The 24,253-nt window shown below is 40.3% G+C and overlaps 1 protein-coding gene and 1 long non-coding RNA gene across 9 annotated transcripts in view; one reads left to right on the forward strand and one right to left on the reverse strand.

The window, feature by feature from the left end:
* The window catches only part of LOC144051783 (uncharacterized), a 37,866-nt gene that overhangs the window by 3,968 nt on the left and 9,645 nt on the right, over positions 1–24,253 (forward strand). For 2 of the 6 annotated variants that reach the window (XR_013294035.1, XR_013294030.1), the window contains 3 exons: positions 276–379; positions 10,528–10,682; positions 12,263–12,919. This is a non-coding gene — a long non-coding RNA (uncharacterized LOC144051783). Of the gene's footprint in view, positions 1–275; positions 380–10,527; positions 10,688–12,262; positions 12,920–24,253 lie in introns of those variants that run through there. The other 4 variants (XR_013294034.1, XR_013294033.1, XR_013294032.1 and 1 more) reach the window with 3 other exon arrangements.
* Positions 5,514–22,730, reverse strand: capn12 (calpain 12). 3 transcript variants are annotated; one of them, XM_077565186.1, is made up of 24 exons: positions 22,552–22,730; positions 21,495–21,775; positions 16,935–17,166; positions 16,107–16,176; positions 15,685–15,803; positions 14,007–14,140; positions 13,726–13,897; positions 13,029–13,113; positions 12,710–12,794; positions 12,531–12,608; positions 12,291–12,454; positions 11,134–11,384; positions 11,043–11,054; positions 10,892–10,971; positions 10,543–10,665; positions 10,078–10,114; positions 9,932–10,003; positions 9,718–9,763; positions 9,338–9,399; positions 8,772–8,840; positions 7,522–7,600; positions 7,302–7,418; positions 6,996–7,048; positions 5,514–6,913 (listed from the first exon to the last, which is right to left on the reverse strand). In XM_077565186.1, exons 3-24 carry the CDS (start codon positions 17,130–17,132, stop codon positions 6,887–6,889), a joined length of 2,133 nt encoding a protein of 710 aa, XP_077421312.1. In that variant the 5' UTR covers positions 17,133–17,166; positions 21,495–21,775; positions 22,552–22,730; the 3' UTR covers positions 5,514–6,886. The 3 variants fall into 3 exon arrangements, with proteins under 3 accessions (XP_077421312.1, XP_077421311.1, XP_077421313.1); XM_077565185.1 differs by having other exon boundaries at positions 21,364–21,775; XM_077565187.1 differs by lacking the exon at positions 21,495–21,775.

Consider the following 24,253-nt stretch of genomic DNA (forward strand, 5'->3'; position numbering starts at 1 on the left):
AAATATCAATACATTTTTGGGAGTGAAGGACAAAGTATTAAAAAACTTATTTATGCATCTTTGGGTTTGAACGAGTTAAAAAGGCATTTTGCCACTTGCTGTCGACTGAAAATGACATCATGTGTTGAGGGCTTAGGTAACAACCAAAGACAGTTTGCCTAATATTATAAAAGTTCAGCCGTGGGGGTGGGGGGTGGGGGGGTATTACTTAAATAAAAAAATATTTATTCACTGCCATGGATGTCTATTGACATAAAGTATTTTTTTCTCAACAGGGAGGCATGGAGGAGGATCTCGCCCTGATTGTGAATTTGAAGTTTGGATACCAGATGATGACCAGACCCTGTAGACGGCGGCATTGCAGCGTTTTGGATTTGAGGTCAGCAAAGCTCTTAAAGATTAATGAATGACTAATATTGGGTCAGAACATACAGAGTCGACATTCTCCCATTCTATTAACTCATTCACTGCCATTGACGGTTATAGACGTCAAATATTCATTTGAACTATTTCTATTAGCTTAACATTTTTTTTACCCTTTTGTTAGCAAGAGTATGAAAACATACAATTTTTTAATTGTAATTTTGGAACAGATATAGAATTTATGATTAATCGTGAGTTAACTCGTGAAGTCATGCAATTAATTACAATTAAAAAAAAATATCGCCTGACGCTCCTAATTTTTAATCTCTTTTTTTTATCGCATCAGGCGATTACAATTTTTAATCTCTTTTTTTTTATCGCATCAGGCGAATACAATTTTTAATTGTAATTAATTGCTTGACTTCAATAATTAACTCCCGATTAATCATACATTTGATATCTGTTCTAGATGTACAATATTTTTTTCTTCTTCTAGGTTTTCATACTCTTGTTAACAAAAGTGGAAAAAAATTCAAACTAATAGAAATAGTTCAAATTAATTTTTGACATCAATGGCAATGAATGAGTTAAAATCAATACTCAGAGAAACAATTAATTTTCCACATATCTACTTATTAATCGAATAGACTTTTCTTGTCGCTAAGACTTTTATGCTATTGGATTGTGCAAATTTATGCAATATATGATCTGAGCCGAGTCGGATTATTTAGGTCATGTGAAATCATTTTAATTACAGCTACTTAGTAATTACACGGTTGGCCTTGTTGCAAAGTACTCATTCAAAAAGTTGGCAATCCTCTCTCAGTTACCAGAACAATAGAGCATCAAAACAATCTGTGGGTTTTTCTTTCCTCGCTGAGATCGTCAGCAGTGAGGCGCAGTGTGCCCCGGTGAACGACCTCGCATTACCATGCACCGTGCATGGGAGTCGAATGCCTCAAGTCAAAATGCATTCAGTGGGTTTCAGTGTTCCGCAGCTCACATGAGTCAGACACAAGCAGCGCGTCAATCCCAGCCTACTTTTAAGGCTCGCTTCAAACCAAAGAGAGAAAGAGGGAATGAGATCAGAGCTGGAAACCAACATGTACATTTGGCTGAAGAAGCACGAGCGGGTCACAGACTCACAGTCATCTTTTGAAGGAAAAAAAAAAAATCTGTATTCGCCCTTCCCTATGACACGTCTTTGACAGCTGGCATTCAGACCTGTCACGTTTTGGGAAAAAAGCGCTACTGTCATGAAAAGTCCCAGCAGCTCATGACAGTGTGACAGCGGGCCAGCTCTCGCCGGAAGCCCCCATGGCTACGCAGATAGCTGCTAAATTTAATCCAGCCATCTGTAGCCTTCATTATTTACACCTGCGCTCCACCCCGATGGATTGTTTTCACTCATGCATTATGTAATTTTAGCCTCTTTCATTTTTAAAGCGGACAAAAAGTAGCACAGTTGGACTTTTCCTTTGTTCAAAGCTACAATGTTCCAATTTGGTTTGATTCATTTTGATGCTACACTATCTTGTACGATCATTGATTGTCATGACAGTTAAAAATGAGTAAGGCAATTATTAGGTTAACATTTTCAAGTCATTTTTTATTTAGTTTATTGCAAATAAAAAAAATAAATAAACAATTTTACATAAGCATTTAACATTTTATATGTAATATTGTTGGTGAATTGACTAAATTCTAAACAAATATATAACTATATCATGTCACAATAAATTCATAGTGCTGTGGTCATCAAATGTTTCCTCTTGGTTGGGTGTGTGTGTGTGGGGGGGGGGTTAATTCGCTTTTCTTAAATCAAGGTAGATTACAAAAATTTGACCTCAGGATTTATGTGCCAGTTTAGACTTTAAAATGTCCATAATACCAAACTGTAGGGGGAGCCCAAGTGCAAAAATACAATTGTTCCTTTGTGTTGCTTTAAAGACAGTGTGTAAAATTTAGCTAAGGCTGGCATGTCTCGCCTCTATTTTTCTGCTACGTATACCAAAGGAGAACTTCGCAAACATAGTTAACCCTTGTGGTGCTTGCAGCTAGTGTCGGATCCAATGGGTCGACTGCCGCTTACCTTCCACAGCTGAGGCCAGCAGGTGGTCGTCGCTGAGTCTCATGATTGAGAGTGCCGCCAGTTGCCTCCCACTGCTTTTGCTCTCGCTAGCTTTTGCTAGCTTTTCCCGCAAGCTAACTCCTGTTCGCCGGGCTGCTCGCTCGCTCACGCCAAATAATAATTGGTGGTAGGCTTGCAAAGTGTGGTATCTCTGAGGCACCATGCTGCACGTGCTTAATAATTGTTGCATTCTATTAGTTCATCACTAGATGTCACAAAGTAATACACACTCTAGTGGTATATGAATGTTCAAACTGTGGATGTTACACTGGCTTAGACATTTTTAAAATTCAGTGCAGTACATTTGTTAAGTAGATTTGAGTTGTATTGAAATATTAGAACATCCCATAAAAAAAAAAATGAAAACAAAATATTAAGAGCCTTATTGTTTTGTGTGACTGATTCTAATGAGGACACCAAAGGCTTCTGCTTATACAGTGACAAATAATAATGCTATTAAAACATTGTCAGGACACTTAATAAAAGTTCTATGACAATGACCGGTTTGACTCAGAAACAACTTATTCCAAATATGATTGATCTCAGTGGGAAATGTTGTTTTGAAAGTACGGAAAGTGCCTCTAAAAACAGGTTGCTCACGCACACTTAACGATGCCATTTGAGTTCCGTCGCTACGGGATGTTTATAGGCACACTTGCGCGCACAACAAACAAGTTGAGCTTGATGTGTTAATGAAGTCAGCAAGTGAATTTCTTGCAAGATGCTGCGGGGTGTTCAGTGTACAAGCATACACGGCTGACTAGGTCGACATTTGCGCCATGATAGATGATATATACGTCGCCGTCGGAGCAAATTGACACATTGAGGGGCCTGCACAATTATGCAAGAGCTGTAAATTGTGACACAGTCAGACTGAGGTACAGTGGTAACTTATCTTACAGCACTGATTCCCAACTTCTTTTTTTTTTTTGCTTGTGTACCCCAAAACCTTTTTTTTTGTCATACCATGAGTGAGTAGCCTCTCACTAATGTGTTTTGATAATTCTCCAAATAGAACGTAACACAACTGATTATTAAATAAACATTTGAACATTTCATTCTTAGGCATTCTTTTGAACTCAAACATAATAAGTGCGTTGTCTTGAAAATGAGTACAGTAATATAACTCTTATAACAGTTGCTACAAAAAACTAGCTCCTTTAAATCAGGAACAAATCGCATAAGCAATTATGTATATTACAGCTGTAAAATGATTTTTTAATATATATATATATATATATATATATATATATATATATATATTTGGGTACAGCATTTTCTCCAAATGGAACACAATCTAATTAATTAATTAAAAATGTAAACAACAACAACAAAAATCTAAATACGCTCATAAATATCCAATAAACGCTTGCTAAGAAAAAACAAATAAAACATTATTTTTTAAAATCCACTATTATGAAACCATGAGTATGCGGGGGTCCATTGTACTATTTTTCCCATAATTTGGTGTTTTCTCTTGAAATATATAACTTTTTCTTGGAAAGAAATTATGATTTTCTCTGAATAACCCTCATAACACTGTCATTTTCTTGTAATTTGACCTTTTTTCCCCTTTTCAGTGTGGCTCTTAATATTTTCTTGTAATGACAAATATCATGATAGTGATTGAAATTTTTGAAAATGTTTCGGCAGTTTGAAAAACAATTATGTACGTTATCAACTGTCATGGATGAAATTGAGTGCCCTATGAAGTATGAAATCCAATTGACATGCAGGAAATACAGTTAATGTACTTTCGTAAAAAAGCTTGATTTCATTATCTGCATTTAAGGTGATACAGTATTCCATATTTAGTTCAAACCTAAATTGGGAATGGCAAATGCTACCCCATGCAAACACACTGCGGTACCTTTAAATACCCGAGCTGTGACGAGCGCAATCGTGCTGCTCATCAAATTTGTGCGTGAGCAAGCTCGGTCTAAATTTGCAGACAAGAAGCCGACTTACGCAATAGCGCCAACCACCTCCTGTCTTTACAATGGCTTCGCTCTCACACTTTCCAACAACCATCAGCAGCAGCGCTCCCCAGATGCCACCCCCGCACTATACACTACAACTCTACAAGTGCTATTCTTGTGGCGGCGGTGGCGGCCCCCGCCTCTGTGGCACAAAAATACCAGCCGCACCTCCAAGAACAGACGCCAATCTCACTGTCAAAGCATCATCACGTCCCACAGGGACAGCTTGGAAAAGGGAGGCAGGCAAGGGAGCAGGTGGAGGGATGAGAAGAATCAACACAGCGAAGGCCTCTCATACTCTTCTGTGACGTGAGGAAGCTACAGTGGATATAAAAAGTCTACACACCCCTGTTCAAATGCCCCGTTTTAGAGGGAAAATATCACGATTACGCGTGCATACCCTCTTCCAGCTATCAAATTAACCAACCCCGTATTTTAATTTAATAATTTACAACCCCCATCCCTGGTTGCGCTTTTACACTTAATACACAATCTAAAACACATAAAAACAAAGCCACCCCTTAAAAATAATAAAATCAAAAAATAAAATAAATAAATACAATGTCTCTAATTAACCTCAAATTAAATGCTGCATAATAATTGAAAGAGGCATATGTACATTATACTGTGCTGCCTTGACATATGAGTTTTTAGGTATTACACTGCCACCTGGTGGCCAAGGTGGGCACACCAGAAGGAGCAGTACAGTGTAATAGATTGCAGCATTAAATCGTGATCACAAAAGTTTCCTCTACAAAAAAAATAACCCATTTAGCCTAACATTGAAAATACCATAAACATATCATTTGTTTATAAATTTCAGATGCTCTTTTATTGTTTTTGACAGTTACAAATGTTTTAGGTTTTGTCATTTTTGTTCTCCATTTTTGTTACTTCTCGCATTTTTTGTTTATAAGACCTTAGTGGTTGCACTGTATAAAATGGACATTAGATCTGGAATTGTTCATTTCCTCTCCGCCTCATCCCTCCGTCAGGAGGGATGAGGCGTGCACTGACCTCATAATGAACACAAGGTGGTGTGAGAGCAGCAAAGGATTTATTAATAGCGGAATGTGTAGAGAGAACATTGAGTGTGAAAGAGGGAGGAGGATGCAAATTGCGCGACTCAGACACTAGAGAGAACAGGATGGGGGTGGTGATGGGTGGGGGGGGGGCAGTGGTGACTGGATGTAATGAGGGAGTGAGGGTGTGTTGACGCTGTCCGTGGCGTCAGTGTGATAAGAATAGCGTGTAACGCTGCTGAGCTGTCACCCTCACATTCGCACTGAGACAACCAGTGCTCGGTGTGTGTGCGTGTGTGTGCCAGTCAGTGAGTTTTTGACATTATGCATGATGAGTAAACTGTTGAGGCCATGGTGCTGCTTGTTACGAGCTGTGTGATTACAGCTACAGTGGATGTAAAGTCTACATGTCCAAATGCCAGGTTTTTGTCAAATAAAAAACAGACCATGATAAGTCATTTCAAAACTTTTCTCAACACTAATGTGATTTATAACTTGTACAACCCAATCTAGGGGTAAAAAAAAAATGAAATAAACAACTGAGGTAATGTGGTTACACAAGTGTGCAAACCCTCTCATATTTAGTGACGTGGCTGTGTTTGAAATGAACCAATCACACTCAAACGCCTCTTCAATGGGAGTCAGGATATAACTGCTACATTTAAAGTGCCTCTGATGAACCCCAAATAAAGTTCAGATGTTCTAGCAGGCCTTTCCTGACGTTTTTGCAGTCACATCTTTCAGCACAAGACACTTTCCACAGTGAAGACCGTCAAATGTGGCACAAATGTGGCATTACCCAGAATTAAATACAAACTTTTTGACTATAATTCCAAAAGGTGTATTTGGTGCAAACATTATCGTAAGAGCAATGTATCTACAGTACATAGTGGAAGCATTATGCTATGAGGTTGCAAAAAAAACAACCCAAAAACTTCAGGCTTCTTCTAGAAAGCAAAAAATACCTGGAAAAGCCTACTAGAACAGGTTAACTTTAACTGGGCTAAATCCAATTTGGGATTGGCACAGCCAAATCTCCAGTTATAAGAGGGTGTGCACACTTGTGCAACCACCAAATGATTTCAGTTGTTAATTTTTACTTTCCCTGCAAATATTTATTTTAAAAGTTACATTAATGGGGGGAAAGCTTTTTAAATAATTTATTTTGGTGTCATCGTTTGTTTTTTCTTTCACAAAAACCTGGTATTTCAAAAGGGGTGTGTAGACTTTTTAAATGCGCTGTCATTTTTAGTTGGTTTAACATAGAAGTTTTCTGGAGGTGTAGGGCATAGAAAATGTCGGAAAAAGAGATGCGTGAGTGCATGCGTGTATGTGTTAGTGTCAGTGTGTCAAATCAGTGACGCTCGGCCGGGTCCACACGGAGACGCTCGTCACACCAGCAGAAAGCGAATGAGCCACTATGATGGACAAAAAGTCCCACAGAGTGTGAGATCACGCCGAGGTGGACTTTGTTGTAGGATACACGCAACTGATACTCACAGCATTGATGCCTCTGTCTTTCACCTCGCAGCTGTTCTCTGATTCATACAGAGCTGAGGAGAGAAAAGGCAGGAAATGACTTCTTAGAACACGCACGCAGTCGTCAACCCTCTTGAAAAGTCTCTTAAAGGTTTCATAGAAAAACTTATTGAGCTTGGGAAAAAAAACAAAGAATGCAATACATTATGGCACATATTTATTTGTTAATTATTTCCAATACGGGCAGGATATTTCTTCACAAACTGCTCATTACATTTCTGCCCCATTAAAAAAAACATTCTTGTTGGTTTAAAAAATGTGTGTTACCAAAAAGCTTGCGCAGGCGGCTGACACCGGCTACAAAATCGTGGAAGGGCAGTTGAAGCTCTCCGGATGCGAAGCGCTCATACAGCAGCTGGACTACTTTGCCGTCACATTTCATCCCTGACACACAAGAGCAGAGAGTGAGACGTGCAGCGGTACGAACTGCAGAACTCAAAACTGTGCGTGTGTGTGTGTGTGTTCGCATGTGTCAGCGTACGCATACCCACGGCTTGCAGAGCTGCGCTGAGTTCAAAAGGACTCATGCTGCCAGAAGAGTCCTCATCAAATTGGAAAAAGATGGACTAAAAGAAGACAGAGCGTCTTTATTACGCTTTTTGTATTTATTGCATGTCAAAGAGTAGAAAACGGGCGTAGTTGGATACTTCCAAAATGGAAGCAATAAATCAGGCCTTTTTGGGATTAAACGAGTTTGGGCGCTCTCTATATATCTTCTTAATCCACTATGAAAGGAATTCAGATGTACGTACGGTCAACATTTCGACCAGAACATCTGAAAAAAATTGCAGGTGTAATAAAATTACGCCCCCAACACACACACACACACACACACACACACACACACACACACACGCACACACGCACACGCACACACACACACACACACACACACACACACACACACAAAAATCATGTTTTCTTTCTAAAGTTCTATTTATGGATAATTTTAAAGGAGAAGTCAACCCCCATTTTTTTTGACAATATGTTCTATGCAGCCCCACTAGTCTAAATATGGTATTCTGCTTAATATTGTGTTAGTGGAATATGAGTTAAGCAGCAAAATCCAGCCGTTTTTATCCATATCAGGGGGCGGCCATTTTGCCACTTACTGTCGACTGAAGATGACGTCAATGTTGCTCAGGTCTCAGGTAACAACCAATCACAGCACAGCTTAAGAAAACAGATGAGCTGTGATTGGCCGTTGCCTGAGCCCTGAGCAGCATTGATGTCAGCGACAGCAAGTGGCAAAATGGCCGCCCCGAGATGGATAAAAACATTTATTGTTAATAAATCTTTAAGGTTGACTTCCACTTTAATTAGCCTCTACATTCACAGTTGTTGACATATTGTTAGCCTAACAGCATAATTGCTAGTAATATTTTGACCTACTGTTACATTGGAAATTAGCTCACCTTCAACCCTAATGAGGACAAGCACTTAAGAAAATGGATGGATTTTATTTCAGATCCAGATTACTATTCACTGCAGTACTGTAATCCAGCTCCATCATTTTCAGTGTAGTAAAAAAAATGTAAGTACAAAATACTGTTGGTGGCAATAGGGTACCTGCTGTGGAATCACCACCACCTGCAGGACTGGAGTGGAACAATATGTTCCAATCAAATTAATCATAATGTCATCTGAGTATTATTATTTTTATTTTTTATTTTTTTACATTCAATTCAGATAGTATTAATTAAGTGCTCTCACACACGCACACAGAGCAGTCGTTACCTGCAAGTGGCGTAGATCAGACAGCAAGGCTTCTGTTTGCTGGCGGTTCAGACTGGCTCGTCCTTTGGTCTTATCAGCACAGTTAAGAATATCTCAACAAGCGAAAGGAGGACAATTAAGGGCAAAAATGACGATAATATGAGTGAAAGTGGCTCGTATTACTACTGTGATTGGTTGGCGACCAGCCCACAGCGTACAAAGTTAGCTGGCACAAGCTCCATCCAGCTCACCGTAATGAGAAGAAGTGCTGATGATGTATGGCTGGTGCTGATAATGGGGTCATGTGGGGTCACCAAGAGATAAATGGCACTGTATGAAGCCACTCCCTGCATTATAGAGTAGATAGCCGGTTGCCAGCGGGAAAGCGCGTCCTCACCTAGCCATGAACTGCTTGAGTTGTGTGACCAAAGCGGCTATAAATAGTGTACTAAGGACGTTTGCTGTTATGTATGTCAGCCACCACGAAGGGCACTCGGGTGGCGTCCAGGGCCAAAACGGTAACTGTGAAAGTAATTTGCAACTTGGATGTGGCAGGATTTTGTGACATCACTCTGTGAAAAGGATACATCCTCTCCAAAAACGAGCTGCCTGCATGTCTCCAGCGGCAGGTGGTAATCTTTGTCCAGGACTGATAATGAGGGGGTGAAAAAAAGACAAGAAAGTGGAAAAATCATCAGTGTGGGATAAGGTGAGGATGAGGGCAAGTCTGGCCACAGTTACGACTGTGCTTCAGTTACGCCATCGGACAGGAAGTGATGAGCTTCCGTCTAGACTGGTGACCTCTGTGACTTCCTCAGACTTGAGCACATTGCGACTACGTCTCCACCTAGTGGCGGCCGAGGGTGGACCGGCTGGCAGCAAAACCTCAATTCATTTTTATTTATATAGCGCTTTCACAACAGCTGTAACAAACATATGACATAAAACAATAACTAAAAAAAGTCACCTGAGTTGAAAAGCTTCATCAGCTCCTTTGAGTTCAGCCTGTCGTCCTATGTGACAAAGACGGTTTTATTAGTAGACCGTAATGGGGCATTTGGGAACACATATGATAGCCTGCTTTGAAGGGGCATTAAATGGAAAATTTAGTTGTTATTATTTGTATACTAATAATTGGGTCTCTCATCTCTCATTGTTTTAATAATGCAATCGGTACTTACTGGTCCAGCCTCTTCATCAAAAGTCCTCAGAATTCTCATTTTATCCTCTGGTGCGACAGGACTGGCCATCACCTGTTTGACAGAAACTATTAATCTGGTTTCGCTCATTTCTCAAAGCATCACTAATATGAAGCGGATATTCTCACCGGGAGATAGCTCGAAGAGCATGTAAAGTCCTGAGTTCTGAAACGTAATACATGAAATAGAGTCATTAATGTTTGTGCGGATGGATTCTTAGTCATCCAGATAATTGTTGAACTGAGGCAACTGAGCTAATAGTATCACCCCCTCTAATAATAAGCCATAACATTATATAGTGCATTATATTTGCACAATCATGAGATGATTCCGTCTCTACAAATATAATAATGCTAGGCTGCTAGCTTTCTTTTAATTAAAAAATATGTTATTTGCAGAGGCAGGCAGGCACAGATCGAACTATTGACGTTGACGTACAAGCAATTAAAAAGCTTTATCCATTAGTATATCTGCTTAAATTAATACCTCTCTGACAAATAATATCAGATGAAAGTGATAATGATTATCTTTGAAAAAGCAAAATTTTTTGATGCCATTTTTATTTTTCCAACTTTCAGCTTGCTCTATCTCACCCCAAACTGTTGGCAGTCTTGGAGAAGATGCGCACAAAGAACTCTGCAGGCTGGTTGGGCCGATAGGTGGATGCCACAAGGACGTAGTGACCCGGGTCCAGTTGCATTTTCTTCCACACAGCCCTGCAGGACATTGACAGGTGAGGTAAATATGCAACCTACTGTATACGTTATCATTTCAATGCAATTCAATAAATGTTCAGATTTCCACTTTTTTCACAGTTGACACATTTAGAGTGGATATCAAAAAAAAATTATTTTATTTTTTTGGTTAACAACAAAAGCCAATGGACCATATACAGTAACTTAACCTTAACTGACTTAGACACAATGGAGGTCAACGTGTTACCTTTGAGCTCTATATTTCCCTGACCGACCAACTGGACGTTTTTTCATGAAGAAGTTGCGGTCCAGACACATGCCCTGGAGCTGTAAAAAATGATAAATCCAATCAAATTAAATTACACCAACAAGAAATTGTTCAATCTTCGACAACCAACCTCGGGAGGAACCTGAAAAAAAAAGAAGTGTAAGTCCCACAAGTGAAAGTGGAATGTGGGCGAATTCTTTCTGAAGGATGTGAATGAGAACCTTGTAGATGTGAAAGCCCATGTGAAGGAAGTGGACTTTGTCCTTGCGCCTGCGGTCTTTCTGCAGGATTTCCACCAGCACTGTGCACTTCTTGCCTTTCATCTTCTGCTTCTCTGTCTTCTTGCCCTCGTCCGGGCCGCTCTCCTCCTCCTCATCATCGCCGCCGTCTTCTTCGTCTTCCTCATCTTCCTCATCCGGCTGGTCCTGCTTGGTGAGAACCACCTGAAACTGAGGGTTCTTCCAAAAGGAGCCTAAGAGGATTAAGTGATAAAAAAAAAAAGTGACAAATAAAAAGTGTGATGGGTTCAGCTCCGGCAAAAACTACAAGACCACTGCAAAATTATCTACTTTTGTGTTTACAGTTTAGGTATATCTTTGAGTAAAATGAACAATTAAACACAACATAAACTACTAAATTTAACCCTGGAGAACCCATGACCCACGGGGTCAAATTTGGCCCCTATAAATTCTGCTACTCAAATAACAAAGACCTTCTTTTTTTTCTTTTTTACAAATTTAACTTCAAAAGTCCAGAGTGCCACTTCTGACCCCTGCATGGGGCCATCTAGTGGATGAATATTGCACTTACATGAGCCAGAGTGGTGGTGACAAGATGGCTGGCAACATGCTGTTTTGTTGAGCTGGAAATCAATCCAAACAAAACCATCTTCTCAGCAAACCATCAGATGGTAAAATTGTGTTTTTTTTGTTAATCTATTTCATATCATGTTGCAGAATGCCTAGAAGTATGTTTTATATATATATATATATATATATATATATATATATATATATATACTGTGTATATATATATTGATAAATTAGCAACTCTGAGCTAGTTAAAAAAAAAAGGTTAAAATTGAAAAAACATATATTTTGGTGTTCAGTGAACTTATAGCAGTCATTTAATGTATAATTCATAATTTTCCAAAGAAGAAAAGGGTTCTTGGGTTCTCCAGGGTTAAAATACAAATGTTGGCGTTTAGAGCAGTGATTCCCAAAAATGGACTACCAGGATGTCCATCAATTTCAAAGGATAAAGGCGATTTGAGACACAAGTGTTATGAATTGTGAGGTGAATCTTGTATCTGTCAGTGTTTTTTGTTCTCTCAATGTTTTTTTTTTCCAGAGCTGCATACTTGATACAGAGTACATACGGTTGTATTTTCGGCTTCCGCCCGCCGAGCTCCCTCTCAGCCACAATCCTTCATGCTCATTGATGGTCCATTTAGAAGAGGTTTTTCCCTCCACAAGGCTGTCGGGATTGATACTGCAGAGCTCCACAAAGTCAAACTTCTTGCAAAAATCACCGGCGTTCATCCTGTTCCGGGTCACATCATAATTTAACAAGCAAATAAGAGTATTAGACTCCGTTTCTTTTAGTTTCTCATGCTCACCAGAACTCTCCATCTTCCCTGTGTTTCATTTCAAGTCTCTCTTTCTCCTCTTTGGATACACCATCCCATTCTTTGCTCCTGCAGCCGCACAAGGAGAGGATATCAATTTGAATTTGATTGAATTGTTCAGTGGCTTAAGCCCCAACACAAACACACATTCACACACCGTGTGGCCTCACCTGTCACTCCAGGGTCCGCGATACTCAACGAAGCCCCATGGATTCCTCAGCCTCAGAAGCAAAATCTCATCTGCCTCATGCCTCACCTGAAAACACATGAAATCAACATCAAGGATGATTTCTACGCTGTCAATGTCTCAATGAAATTGAGATGTTACATTATAAAATCACCAGATATAATGTTGAAATAAAAATGATCATGAAATGAGATCAATCAGATTATGAGTTCAAATGCAATGAGATTTGTAAAATGATGAGATGACATGAGACGCTAACATTAGAGGTCAAGTTGTATGCGTTGAGAACTTGGAAATACTTTCCTGGTCAGTGTCGGTGATGGCGTAGGCGTGGCCCATTATCAGCCCGTCCGCATTTACTTTACTAACCTCCTTGTAGTTTTTGGCCTGCAGAGAAAAAAAAATCTCCTGCCTGTCATGGATGTTCAGTATCTCACAAAAGTGAGTACACCCCTTATATTTCTTCATATATTTAATTATATCTTTTGATGGGAAAAACTTTGACACAATGAAAAGTAGTCAGTGTGCAGCTTATATAACAATGTAAATGTATTGTTCCCTCAACATAACTCAATATACAACCATTAATAGCTAAATTCCTGGCAACAAAAGTGAGTACACCCCTTTTTGAAAATGTCAACATTGAGCACAGTTAGTCATTTTCCTTCCCAGTGTCATGTGACTCATATTTTTAGAACCATGAATGAAAACATATACTGTGACATACTGAAGCAGAGCATGACCCGCTCCCTCCAGAAACTGGGCCATATGAAAATGACCCCAAATAAAGAGGTTAGGGTAAAAAAGGAAGGTATTTTGAGGAAAAAAGAAAATTACACTGTTATATAAGCTGTATACTGACTACTTCTCATCATGTCAAAGTGTAATTTCTTCAGTGTTGTCCCATGAAAAGATAATTAAATATCTGCAAAACTGTGAGGGGTGTACTCACTTTTGTGAGATAGTGTAAACTTGCACGTCACGACCTCTCTTAAGTACCTCAATAAAGCAGCTGAGCAGGCTGCCTCGGGTGAGAGCGGAAGTCAGTAACCTCCAGAAGACGCGAGGCGTGTGCGAGGAGGCGGCCAGCGAGTACGCGATGCCCCCCGTGAAATCCTCCATCCCTTCCGAAATGTTGCCGCCCTTCAGGCTTCCGTACGATCCCATTAACCTTGCGAGCGTGCGAGAAACGAACGATAAAAGGGGGGGTGGGGGGGGGGTCGTGTCAGACGCGACAACGCGGGCATATGCTCGGAAGCGGCGGCGGCGGCGGCACTGACTTGGCGTAGGCCTTCTCCACCAGGGCGCTCCAGTACTCGTTGCGGGTGTGAGAGTAGCTGAAGAGCAGACGGCCCTCTCGCACCGGCAGCCTGTCATCCACAACCACCTCCACCCACTCACCATACTGCCAGAACTACACGGGACACGGGGGCGGGGGTTAGACAACAACCAGCATTTAGATGAATCACGCAGGAAGTGGAGTGAAAAGACATCAAAACCTGTGACCAAATAGAAACCAAGACACTCCGGAGACAAGCGTTTAACCACTTAAAATCTATATTTAGTCTCGATGTAATGTCAAATTGCGCAAGACTGACAGTGAAAGATGGGCTGTTAAATGAGTTAAGTGATAAAGCGTACAGTTCTCTTGTCCTTTTAAATACAGCACTTTCAAAGGCTTTTAAGTGGTTGTGACGCAGGGTGTGTTCTCGACAGGCCTGCAGCTGTATGTGTCCGTGTGTGTGTGTGTGTGTGTGTGTGTGTGTGTGTGAGTGCATATATGTCAGAGTGTATTCACTACCTGCATGCCCGGACTGCTCTCAAATCACCATGACAGGGCAAAAGGAGTTTACACTCCCTCCGTCCTGCAAGTTAAGTCATGTCGCATTCTCGTTTGGAGGCGGCGAACGGCCTCTGCCCCCCACCGGGAAAAACACACCGAACAGCTAATACAGCTAAATTCTTCAACAATCTTTGATAAGAGTGTGAATGTGCCTCGACGTTGAGCATTGCTATCACACAAGCTCCTGCTAATCGGATGCATGATTTTTTTTAAGGCCAAGTAATATTTTTTTATATCTTTCGTGCCGATATATAAGCATGTGAAGGAGCTATACTTTATGTAATCTTCAGCTGTAACCAATATGCAACTGTAATATATTAATACTGTGTTTTTAATTAAATAATTAAATGATTGTATATTTGAAAGTATTTTATTTGCTGATTATGTTGAATTGTACAATTTAATAATGTAAGTAAATCTGACTCTATTTAGAGTAAATTTGACTATTTAGAGTTGGACCAAATAGACTCAGTTTTAGAGTAGGCCAATATTTACACTTGGAAGAAAGTAAAATAAAGAACTGAAAAAAACAAAAACAAAAGTCACTCAAGGGTTGAGGAACGAACTTACGACCTTCAGCTTGGAAGGCTATCACTCTACCACCTGAATTATGCCCCTCCTACTGTTTGCTTATCGCCAAGAGGAGACCGACTTGGTTTGTTGATTAGTTGGTTGGTTGATTGGTGTGTAGGATGGTAAGGAATATTGGTTGATAGGATAGCTAAGTCGGTAGCTTGGTGAATAAAAACAAAAGTCAGTAAGTTGGTAGGTAGGTATGAAGATAAGAAAGGTAGGTGGTTTGGCATGGAAGGAAGGAGGGTATTAGATAAAAAGATAGTTTGGTAGGTTGTTGGGTTCCATGGGCGCAAAAGTGACAAAAGTATGCCAATTGTTTGATGACTAAAACCGGATACAGATGAGACCACAGCAAGTCACAGAGGAAATATTTGTGCTTATGTTTGCGTGAGTAATTTAGCGTTGGCAAGCTCCAAACAAGAAGGAAGTCTCAGGTGGCCTCACGTCGGGGAGGCTTGTAATGAGCTTTCCCTCATTAGCGGCACGATGGACGACGTCAGAGGACGCTCTGTGTTTTCTCCGCTTACTGCATTACTCACCCGGAAATAGAAGATGCCAGCATAAGACTTGGACAGGCTTTGGTTGGGCGGCACCACCTTGACAAAGAGTTTGGGGTGCATGGTGAGACATGACAGTGATGCCAATAGCCAGCAGTTACCTGGGGACAAAAGGCCAGTGGATCAACCAGCCATGTTGCTGTAAGGCAGCAGGAAATAGTTTGAAACAACTGGCATCCCATGGAATAAAATTCCTGTTATTGCCAATCCCTGGCTATAAACACAAAAATATTTAATAAAGTCACATTCCACACCGAGAGAAAACATCTGTTCCATGTTGTTTTTCGGCCTACGTTATAGTTTTTGGTGGCGTGGTGTCAAAACAACACAAAGAGGGAGTGCAGAGTCCCTTACGGCAAGGTTTATCTTGCAGACGTTTTGTTTCCCATTCCTTACATACTCACCTAGCTGACCTTGGCAGATGTCAGTGGTGCCGATGGTACCCTCCACAAACACAGCATTCTCGCTGATATTCTTAAAGGGGGGGGGGGGGGGGCAGGAAAGACAGGACACTTCATTAGGTACAGCTGCATGGAAGAATTCATTCTACCTCCACCAAGGCAAAAATGTTCATTTTTTATTGACACATGTATTATACTGTCACGCCAAAAAGTGTTGTTTTTTAAACTGCAAACTCCACCTTTAAGAGAAAAAAATAATACAAATTTTACATTTTTTGATGTCATTTGTCGTCATGCTTACTCTCAGTGGATCTCAAACGTTTTACAAGCACCACAAAAAAAACAAAAAGCTGAGCTTCCCAACTACCATCATGACACATATAATAAAAATAATTAATTCATAATATCATAAATAAATATTTAAAAAAATAAAATAAAATCCTAACCCTTAAAAAGTACAGTATATTTAATATTGTTTGAACACCAACACTAACAAAAAACATTAACAAAAACAAATTGCTCGTAAGATTAAATTCTTGAAAGTTAAATACAATCGAACTTTACCTTAAAAATATACTGTACTTGCTTGACAAGTAAAAAATGTAGTGCACTGGATAAAAAAATAAATAAAGAAAAGTTAAACAGACGGTATGCATAGCTGCAAGTTTCAATCTGAAATATTTGATCATGTATTTTAATTGCATTTAATTCACATACCACTAGAAACAGGCTGCATACCACACTTTGACAATCATTTATCTATCAATGCAAGCCGCTTACTGACATTGGAAGCGCTGGAATATGAAGTGGTTAAAAATGTGTCTGGCCTACCTTGGGTCTCTTCCACTTGATGGCCTTTCTGGGGTCGTCATCCTCTGGCATGCCGATGGACTTCTGCTCGGCCGGAAAACTCAGATCCGAGAACATCTCGCCGGACTTGAGACACTTTTCCAAAAGACTGTTAAAGTCCTGATCCTTAAACTTGATCGGGTTCCCGAAAGAGCCTAAAGGCGCCTTCATGCTGTCCATGCTTATCAGTAAAGTGTGCAAACGCTCAGATCAGCTGTTTTCACAAACACAGAGCACACACCCGGAAAGAAAAGAAAAAGAGGAAGCTTCAGTAACCGATTGTAGTGCCAGCGCCTCCTCTGTATTTCCCCAGGCCGGGAAGGTATGCGGATTGCTTGGGGGGGCGGGGGGGGGGGGGGGGCGGTCTAGAGCTAGAGTTGGTAATGACACTTCGCCAGGAGCCTCTTTGGTTCTGATCATGTATCATTGTTGTCACCTGACAGAAACAAATGTGCACTCAAAAGTCCAAGTCAGGGCAAGGCTTTTGAGGACTTTAACCAACTAACTTTCTTTTTGATTAGTTTGTTTTATTTACTCTCCGAAATGTATTCACAATTGATGTAACATTTACAGTATTCAGTATTTTCTTTTGGCAATTGTATTTTGAGGTTAGGAAGCCAGGCTGTCACTTTCCTGTACTCGCCACTAGATGGTAGTGTTATCCAGCTACGCATGCTTCACATGAAGCATGCCGACTGGTCTGAGCTTGTCAATGATGGAGGTTATGAGACATATGGATGAATGGGAACAGTACATAAACAATATCAAACAAACAATATCAAACCTTGAATAAACCACAACCACACATGGTTTAAAAACAGCTAGCTCTTATTATGTTATAACAATAATACAATTTCTGACCTTACAGAGATTAAAAACAATGTGTTGCATTACATTTCCCTATATAGACAAAAAAATAGCATAATATAAAATAAATTCTTGAAAAAATGGATAATGAGATATACTGTATGACACATTTTAGTCGTATACGACTTATAAATCTTTGTCTCCTTTGTGGGAAAATGTGTATCATAAAATAAATTACAATGTCAAACAATTTAAATATAAAAGTAAAATATATATTTTAAAACAATATAAATGTATATTAATTTTACAGAAAAAAGCAAAACAAAATTATGAAATTACAAGGTAAATTCAAATTAATTGATTTTTTTTTTTAAATAATCAAATAGAATGTTATTTATCACTTTTATTATTAATATTTTTTTAAATAAATGGAAGCTATAATGTATTTAAATAAAATACCACAGAGTAAAATATTAGGACTATAAAATTAACAGTTTATACAATACAAAAAAATTTACCTATTGATCCAGATTCAGATTTTTGCTACATCTCTTGTACTGTATTGCAAACTCATTGGACAGCAGGTGCTAGTTTTCCCAATGTTGTGACCTGATTCCAAACGCAAATAAACAAACAACACTTGCGGCACAAACATATTGTTACCGGTATTGCTTTTCATTACTTTTCCGTTGGGGTGAAAATAGGAAGTAAATATAAGTAACAAACTGCTTGAGCTTAATTGATCCCAACTTAGTAAAACTCAACGTCTTGTTGCCAGACGATGTCATCACTAGTTTTTGTGTTTTGTCGCGGTGGGTCGGTCCAAACGGATCAGGAAGGCCTCTCTATAGAGCACTTGTGAACTTTACTCTTCATCCAATTTGAAGTGGACGTCCAATTAACGTCCCCTTTGCCCTCCTCCCCCTTACATCGGTGCCATTCATGATGCTGAGGTGGATATCCATCTCCAAGAGCCGGTTGCCCCGTGGTGCTGCCTCTCCATCACACGCCTGATTACACTGCAAACGTGAGACTGACCGGGACTAAACAAACAAGAAGAATAGCGACACGGATCCGCCTAATGGTCACCATTTAAATCCATTCATGGCCTCTCCATTGTGCCCATATGCTCTTTGAGGCCCCCGATTATAGGAAGCCTTCAGTGACAAAGGTCAGAGGGCTGAGCAGACACTCCCACACCTCCGTGACCCGCTCTGATCCCACGACCCCGACACCAGGAGCCTTCGGGCCCCGCTCGCTCTTCCCGCTGGTTAACCGGCTTTGTCCGGGTCCGTTTTATGCCGCATCACTCACACACGTATCGGCTCAGACGCTTCAGTGGATGCTAATTAGCCTCGGTCACTCTGAGAAGAAATGCCTTGAATATAATGCAGAATTCTATTTTTTGCATGTTAAAATATGAGGCGTGTCATAAAACTTGCGCCTGCAAACCAATTCCATTCCAAGAAGAACATGTGTTATTTTTTTCTTTCCCAAGACACCAGTACTGGGCTGTGTCCGAATCACTGCTAATGGGTCACACCATTTTATAGTGGTGTCCAAAAGAAAAGAATGTAGTGCACTCAAAATTACCCACAATGCACTTTGAGAAGTAGTGAACATCGTTGGTCACTCAAACAGTTGATATAGACCATGATACATTGCGAGAATGGGTGGGGGGGGGGGGATAGCAAGCAACAAACCCAACCAAATTTGGACAATCTTAAAAAAAAATGGCTCCAAACAATTACTTGATTATTAAAATAGTTTTCAATTAACTCATTCACTGCCATTGACGGCTATAGACGTCAAAAAATCATTTTAAATATTTCTATTAGTTAATTTTTTTTTTTACTTTTGTTAACATGAGTATGAAAACCTAGAAAAAATTGTACACTTCAAACAGATATAAAATTTGTGATTAATCGTGAGTTAACTAGTGAAGTCATGCGATTAATTACGATTACTAATATTAATTGCCTGACGACCCTAATTTTTAATAATCTTTTATTTTCTTTTTTTTTTAAAGAATAAAAGATTATCAAAAAATTAGGGGCGTCAGGTGATTACATTTTTTAATTGTAATTAATCACATGACTTCACTAGTTAACTCACGATTAATCACAATTTTTTGTATTGATTCTAAAAATTCTAGGTTTTCTTAATCTTGCTAATAAAAGTAGAAAAAAAACCCGTTAAACTAAAAGAAAAAGATCAAATTAATTTACAGTATGGCAGTGAATGAGTTAATTTGAAAATTGATTACTAGTCGATTAATTTTGGCAGCTCTACTCTTTCGTGAACATGACATCAAGCGTTCATAGTTGAAGTGAGCTTCCTTCATGAAGGCCTGCGGGCCAACCAACGCATGAAAAATTTGCTCTCCTGTCACAGGATCCGCGACCACCTTCTGACCTTACAGCGCACGCCATCTGAGACGAACCTCTGACCCCTACATGCATCTGTGTTTGAACATTTATGTGTGTGTATGTGCATGCTTGAAGGGGGAAGGGGGCTGGCCTGCTGGGGGGGGGCGTACGTTCAGATCCAGTTTTCTGGCATTATTCTTCTCGTCTCGGGAGGGCACGAACTCACACTTTTGTCGAGGTGACGTTTGTTTGTCTGGACCTCTCATGATTTTTGCAAGACAAGTAAAAACAAAAGAATTTTTTTTAGAATAGCAAGTAATGTATTCATCATTCTGAGAGAGAACAAAGTCAGATTATGTGTGTATGTTGTACATGTATTCTGGTGTTCACCCTTGGGGGACAGATATGTTTACAAAGTCGCACCACTGAAACCTCTTGCTGTGTAGGGACCCAAAATCGGAAAACCCCAGAAAAAAATGATCGGCGCTGCTCTGAAGGTACCCTAAATTTTTAAGCACTCATGCCAATTAGTGTGCATGTTTTTGTGTTCATCGATCTATGGGGGCATAAATGTGTTTACAAAGTCATGTCACGGGGACATGTTGCAGTACTGGGACCAAAAATCAGGAAACCGCCAAATATGAATGCAGAAAAATTTATGACAATGTCTCCCTTCTTTTTTCTTTTTCTTTTTTTTTTTAGCATTGAACCTTATTATGTGTGCATGTTTTTTTTTTTTACTACTCTGAGGATCACATCAAATGAAAAAAAGTGTCAGTAGGCTGTCTATACATTATATGTATGTATAGTTTTGTTTTTTTATTGATATAGTAGTAGCGTGATAAATGCTTAAAAGACTGCACGTCAAAGTGCATTGTAAGTTATTAATTTTAATTGAATTAGCTAAATAAACTGGCTTTCATATTAATTTATGGTTAATTTGCCTTTAATCTGATTTTGTTTATTCTGATACAGATTCATTTAGTGCTTCATTTTATTGCTTGTATTTAATTTTTTTTAAACATGGTAAAATACAATTCGAATATTTCTTAGCAGTTCTTAGCACTTGCCCATAAATAAGATTTTTTTTTTTTTGGTGGCCTTTCTGACATTTTTGACTTCTTCGGAACTGTACAGTTGGATTTTTGGAAACAACCAAAACAAAACAGCAAAACTATACTTCCTAGATTGCCCGAGACTGTAAATAAGCACTTCCTTTTGGATTCAAATCTCACCTCTAACTCGTAACAGGCCAAACTCCCATCTTGGTGATATTCAACCCCGCCATAACAACCTCCCCGGCTTGTGTCAAATGCCCAAAAGAAGGACTCGGCATTGATGAATGACTGCCCGTGTCGCTTCTCACCTCACTCTCACTGGGACGGTAAGGGCAAGCGGGTGTAATTCCAGCGTTCAGGTTTCACTCTGCGGTCACAGAAGGGAGGGGGGGCTAGGAGGCGGGGGTTCAACAGGGACAACATAAAGAGCTGCGAGGGATTCCGGCGGTCGGTCCGATGGCTCCCCAACGCATCCTTTCTCTTGCGCTGATGATATCACCCAGAAAGCCGCCACCGCCGCTCTTAACTTTAATGTGCGCCACGTCAGGGAGGGTAAACAGGACAAGGGGCCTGCAGAGATGATTGGAGGCTCCACACAGTGCGAGAAAAAAGTAATTAAAACTCTCGGTTAATTGGCTTTTTCTATGATAAAGCACAATCTCCTCATGCATAAGTGAGAGCCTCTTATGGCCACGGGCCAGGCCCGCAGGAAAGTAAACATACAGCTCGCGCGTTCCCTTTGTTGTGCAAGTTTTACCGCTAATCATCTTAAATTTAATCGGAATTACGGAGCACACCACTCATGCCAGAAAAGTGTGTGTGTGTGCGCGTATAATGACCGTGACTTGCCATGAGGCTGCTGGGATCACTTCACTCCCCAGTGTTTTAACAGGTTAGTGTACTTGATGGCGCCTTTGAATACCACATTGTGACTGTAAGACAGTACTTCTTTGTGACCATTTTTCACATGTCTTTGCCATCTGGTATTTGCAGCTGGGACTACGAATTGTGGCGTACCCCAAGGCTTGCCTCGAGGTCCCATTTTGTTTGCTACTTTCATTTGTCAGGAAGTGTTATTTGCTATTTCAACAGGCCACAAGACTTTGTCTACACTGTATTCATTTGTTATAATTATTTTGCATTACACAACACAGCTCATTTGTATTAAGAGATGGAAGGATAATGCATACAGTGGTCCCTCGCTACTTCGCGGTCCATTTGGGTCCATAACGTAATTAAATCGCCACATACACTGTCGCGCCATTGCAAACAAAAGTGCATCGAATTATTCATAACAACATTATGACGAAAATAAGCATTAATAGTCACACTCATATGCATAAAATATAATAAAAAGAAACTTACAGCATTCTTGCTTAATATTTCAATGTGGATGGCAAAGGATTGCATTTCCATATACTATAGCTCCGTGATGGCGGACATGTCGCAAACAGGAAGTACGTTGGTGAAAACCGGAAGTACATTTAGCAATAATACTCTACCGTTAACTAAATGAATTAAATAAAATTTGTAACTGCATAATAACTAATTATCCATCCAAACAATTAGTAAACTTTTTTTTTTAATGACAATGAAATATTTTTAACCTTAATTATCAACAAAAAAAAAGCCTCACCCACAAAAGGTGAAAAATACATTGTGGAAAACTTTTAAAAGTAAGAGAACTTTAGAAAAATCTTCGTATAAAACGTTTGAATTTGGAATGCAGCTCACTTTAACACTTTAATCATGTGTGTGTTTAACGTGTGCATATTGACCTCCCTCATTGACATGAATGTACTGTAACATCCATCTTAGTAGTTTATGGTTGTAGGTGTGTGTTTGTGTGTGTGTTCATGTGTGTGGAGCTAAAAGAAGTCAAAGTCCACTTACTTGAGTTGATATCGGCCCACTGGTCAGAACACACACCTGACTCAAGTGCCGAGAACCTTGCTGTCCTATTGGCCTATGGCGTGTCCTCGCCTCGTGATTGGCCGGCGACACCATAGAGGTGTGCTTTGAAGGAAGACAAAGGGTAGTCGGGGATGTGCTGCAAAAGATATCCACGCGCTGTACAGGCCAAACAGGCCGCAGGTTTTTACCCGTATCGCCTTACCTTACATAATTGGGCCCGCACGAGCGCCAAATGGTGGCGCCTCGGGGACGGGGAGGGCAGAGTTTACCAGAGGGATGTTACCTGTCACCTGGACGTCGCCACTCCTTCCCTCCTCATTTTCTGTCTCTGTGGAACGAAAACGGAAAAACTGACTCATCCAAGTCTGAGGCTTTTGTCTTCATTTCCACTTTATTCTCCATAACACAATGGTAATTGGTACGAGTGGGCGTATGTGCATCTGGTGCAATAACCCCCCCCCCCCCACACACACACACACACACACACACACACACACACACTCCAACCCTGCTCGTCCTCATATACCCAGCCCCCACCTTGTTGAAAGCTCATTAAAAGACCTGCTGTTAATGAGCTAGAGGGATCATAGAACTTCATTTTCATTAGAGGGAGGGGTGGGGTGGGATTCGGCCCGAGATGCTGGTGCAGAGGTTTTTATGTCCTTAAAATAGAGTCAGCAATTATCCCAACCCCTTGACACTCCCCATTCACCCTGCACTTGCCTCCCAACATGCCCGCAAACAATAACCAAACTGCCCTGGCACCCACCCCGCACCCCCTCCCCAATTTTGTATCCTGAGAATTCTTAGCCGGCCGTGTCCCATCATCAGCAGGCATCCCGCGACCTGCAGGAGGACAGACACCAAACAAACACAAACACACACACACGCAGGCCACTAAAAATGCGTGACAAGATCTCGACACAAAGTCGGGAACATCACAAGGATGTAAACAAGGAGCGAGGGTCCCTAACCCAAACGCTTACATTAAAAATTAATAAGTCAGCGCTGACTGGGTTCCTCAGAGGAAAACAGCCCGCGCTGACTGAGAAAACACCACGGCGAGAAGAGGCGCTTAAAAATACTTTCAAAAGCTTTGTTTCAAGTCCCAAACTGCAAGCCCGAATAAGAAAAAATGTAAACGAGAACGGCG

Source organism: Vanacampus margaritifer, chromosome 5 (genome assembly GCF_051991255.1).
Source record: "Vanacampus margaritifer isolate UIUO_Vmar chromosome 5, RoL_Vmar_1.0, whole genome shotgun sequence".
Classification (NCBI taxonomy): domain Eukaryota; kingdom Metazoa; phylum Chordata; class Actinopteri; order Syngnathiformes; family Syngnathidae; genus Vanacampus; species Vanacampus margaritifer.

What these genes read in the sequence shown, in the direction of transcription:
- capn12 (XM_077565187.1), bottom strand. Translation starts at nt 17,132, where the DNA reads ATGGACAGCATGAAGGCGCCTTTAGGCTCTTTCGGGAACCCGATCAAG. An exon ending in GTGGAGAAGGCCTACGCCAA is followed by an intron (nt 13,898 to 14,006) that starts GTCAGTGCCGCC and finishes CACGCTCGCAAG; the next exon opens with GTTAATGGGATCGTACGGAA. An exon ending in AGGGAAGATGGAGAGTTCTG is followed by an intron (nt 12,455 to 12,530) that starts GTGAGCATGAGA and finishes GACCCGGAACAG; the next exon opens with GATGAACGCCGGTGATTTTT.